The 3,141-nt window shown below is 53.2% G+C and overlaps 1 protein-coding gene across 1 annotated transcript; it reads left to right on the top strand.

Moving 5' to 3' along the window:
* Positions 1 to 658: 658 nt before the first annotated feature.
* Positions 659 to 1,183, top strand: LOC147488258 (uncharacterized). The gene has a single exon (XM_086574324.1). It carries the CDS (start codon positions 659 to 661, stop codon positions 1,181 to 1,183), a length of 525 nt encoding a protein of 174 aa, XP_086430450.1.
* Positions 1,184 to 3,141: the final 1,958 nt, after the last annotated feature.

Below are 3,141 nucleotides of genomic sequence, written 5' to 3'. Positions count from 1 at the left end.
GTGGGAGATAAAGGGGAGAGAAGGAGACTGGAGCAGACATCCCGGAGATACGTGCTCATAGGGGGGGAGCTATATCGGAGGAATTTCAGTGGACCTTTGTTAAAATGTCTCGGGCCGAGATTAGCCCTTGAAGTGTTAGCGGAGTTGCATGAGGGAGACTGCGGGAGCCACTCAGGCGGTAACAAAAAGACACGATCGAGATATCAGGGGCTACTTTTGGCGCGACATGAAAAGGGGCCGTGGACTATGCTAAACGATCGCGAGAAGTGCCGGTTCGCCGGATGATCTTTCGCCGCGCCGAACCATTACACGGCATTGTCAAGTCCGTGGCCTTCGCGAATGTGGGCAATGGATATAGTGGGTCCGCTTGCGGCTACAGTAAAAGGAGATTCATGTTGGCGCCACGCATTATTTTACCAAATGGATTGAGGCAAAGGCCCCGCGAATAAAAGTCAAGGAGACTCACGTGATCAAGTTCGTGTGGGAGAATATCATCTGTAGATTTGGGTTGCCATATATTATCATAGCAGCATAATGGAACCCAGTTCACGGGGGCCAAGGTGAAGCGTTCTTTGCAAGCATACAAGGTGAAGCGAGGGTTCTCGCCCCATACAATCCAGAAGGCAATGGGCAGGCAGAGTCTTCGAACAAGGCCATTATGAACAATCTCAAAAGGAAGCTAGAGGATAAGAAAGGAGTGTGGGCAGATGAACTTAGTCATGTTCTATGGGCATACCGGACCACCTCGAAACATCAAAGGGAAACTCCCTTTGCTTTGGCTTTACGGGGTAGAGGCCGTGATTCCACGGAAATGGTGGCAGCCACAACGAGGACAAGGGCGGTGGAGTCGGGGCTGAACGAGGGCATACTGGCAGCGGATATGACCTTAGCAGAAGAGAGAAGAGACGAGGCGCGAATCAGACTAGAGGAGTATCACCGCAGCCTGCAGAGACGGTATAACAAGAGAGTCAAGCCAAGACAGTTCAGAGTAGGGGATGCCATGCTGCGACGGGTAACTCAGAGTACCAAGAGAGAGACTGATGGAAAGCTCGGGCCGAACTGGGAGGGGCCCTATACAGTGGTCGACGTAGGAGGAGCCGGTACATACAAGCTAAGCACAGCGGAAGGAAAGGTGCTAGAAAAGCCATGGAATGTGAGAATGCTAAAAAAGTTTCATGTTTGAATGTAATGAAAGTCCAGAATGATACACTGGAGCTATTTGTAAATATATAATACAATGGCACTTTTGGGGAGTAAATTTCACCATTCTACGTAAACTACAACAGTCAGGCTAAACACAGCTGAGGGCAAGAGACGCCCGAGGACGAGAGGTCCACCTCAAGATAGAGCCGCGGGTCGGGGAGAGCCGTCCGCGGAAGAAAGGCATACGCTACACCGGGGGCAAAGAGAGAAGCCCAACGGAAGCGGCTTACTCCAAAAAGAGGAGGTGCGGTGGGGAGGAGCCTTCCGCGGCGAATGGTTCAAATCGACCCACGGCAGGTCGAGCTGCCCCGATGGAACCTAGAGTCAACGAAAGTGACTCAAAAGGGAAAAGAGAAGTTCCAGCGAGGCGGGGATCACACATGGGGCAAGAAGAGAAGGCCCCGTAGATAAGAGGCGAGAGATGAGTAGAAATAGAGGCAAGAAATGATTTAACGCGAGCATGCCGGACAAAGCAACAATTAAAACTAAGAGATTATAACGTGTAATCGAAAGGGTGAAACAGCTCCAACCACGCCAACATACAAGTGAAAAGGGAAAGAACCAATAATGTTAAAAGCACACATAGTTGAAAGAGTAAGTTACAAAATAGCTAAAACAATAGCGCATACCCAACGTGGGGCTAGTCTAAATTCTGCACCAGATGATCTTCGCAAGGGGAGCTTGGTCACGAAAGCACTCGAAGTCGGGTCCAGTGGAGGCGGCCTCGCAAACAGAGCCTTCTGCAAAGCCGGATTGAGGGGGCAACATCAACCGACTCAAACCAATGACTCATGCTGGCGGGTACCGCTGGGTGGATGGATCTTCCCGCATGGAGAGGGGCTTTTCGAAGGAGTCGGACTTCTTTAAAAGTAAACGACATGCAAGCTTTTCGCCACCCGCTTTGTCGGCATTGAGCCTTGAAGCTTACCTAAGCCGCTCCATGTCCCGAGTGTGCTGCGTATTAGAAGAGCGGGCCAGAGCTTCGTCGGTGGCCGGAGGCAAGGGCGCCCTCGTTGTTTGCTTAGCGGTCGCTCACCCCCTGGCCCACGAAGCGCCCGGTGGAAGCTTCGGGCGATCCTCAGTTCATCCTCGCCGGAGTTGGCCATGTCCGCCGGCCGTGATCAGCTTGGAGACGCCACCGTGGCCCGTATCGCTCGGTGGTCGCCGACCTCTCCAAGGATTCCACAAAATCCGGGGAAGAGGAAGAGGCCGCTGGATCATATAAGGCTATGTCCGTGCTCACCTAGCAAGGGAAGAGCAAACAAAAGGGTCAAACAGAAGTGCAAAAAGAGGGCAAGAAAGACGACCTTCTCCCACCGGCATACAAGGAGGTGCGATGCCGCTCAAGGTCCCGAATCAAGATAAAGCCAAGTCACGAAGGAAGACGGGAACCATAGAACATTGCCGAGGCCACGGCGAGGGTTTCTACAAAGAGAATCCTCTTACATTGACCGAGCGCCGTCACGCGACCTTGAAGTGGGGCTGAAAATTTTCTCGAGCCGCTGACCCAGTGGAGAGAGCGAAGGTTTTCTTTGCCGGGTCACTGGGATGAGAGAGAAGACGAAGAGTCGCAGAAAGCGCTGGCAGAGGGAGAAGATCTGCGGGCGCCAGGGGGGCTCTTCAGAGAGGGATCCGCTTTATTACCTCGGGAAGCGAGAGGCCTGACAAGATTGGTGGGAAGGAGGGACTTCACCCACGTCATCGCCGAGTCAGCCGGCCGAACAGCCTTGATCTTGGAGACGCCCATAGGGGAGGTGATGAATCGGCCGGAGGGGAATCGGGGAATATATTGATCGGCCCCAAATGTGGCCAGCAAGGGAACGGAAAGAAGGAGATGATATTGGCGGGCCGGAAGAAAGGTGGGCAAAGTGGACCTTTTGACTATCTCTCTAGAGCCCGAGCCCGCCCCGACTTGGAGGTTTTGGCGAGTGAAGCCGC

This window comes from Coptis chinensis, chromosome 7, assembly GCF_015680905.1.
Source record: "Coptis chinensis isolate HL-2020 chromosome 7, ASM1568090v1, whole genome shotgun sequence".
NCBI lineage: Eukaryota > Viridiplantae > Streptophyta > Magnoliopsida > Ranunculales > Ranunculaceae > Coptis > Coptis chinensis.
The sequence above is the reverse complement of the archived record's forward strand: the minus strand, read 5'-3'. Positions and strand labels throughout refer to the sequence as shown.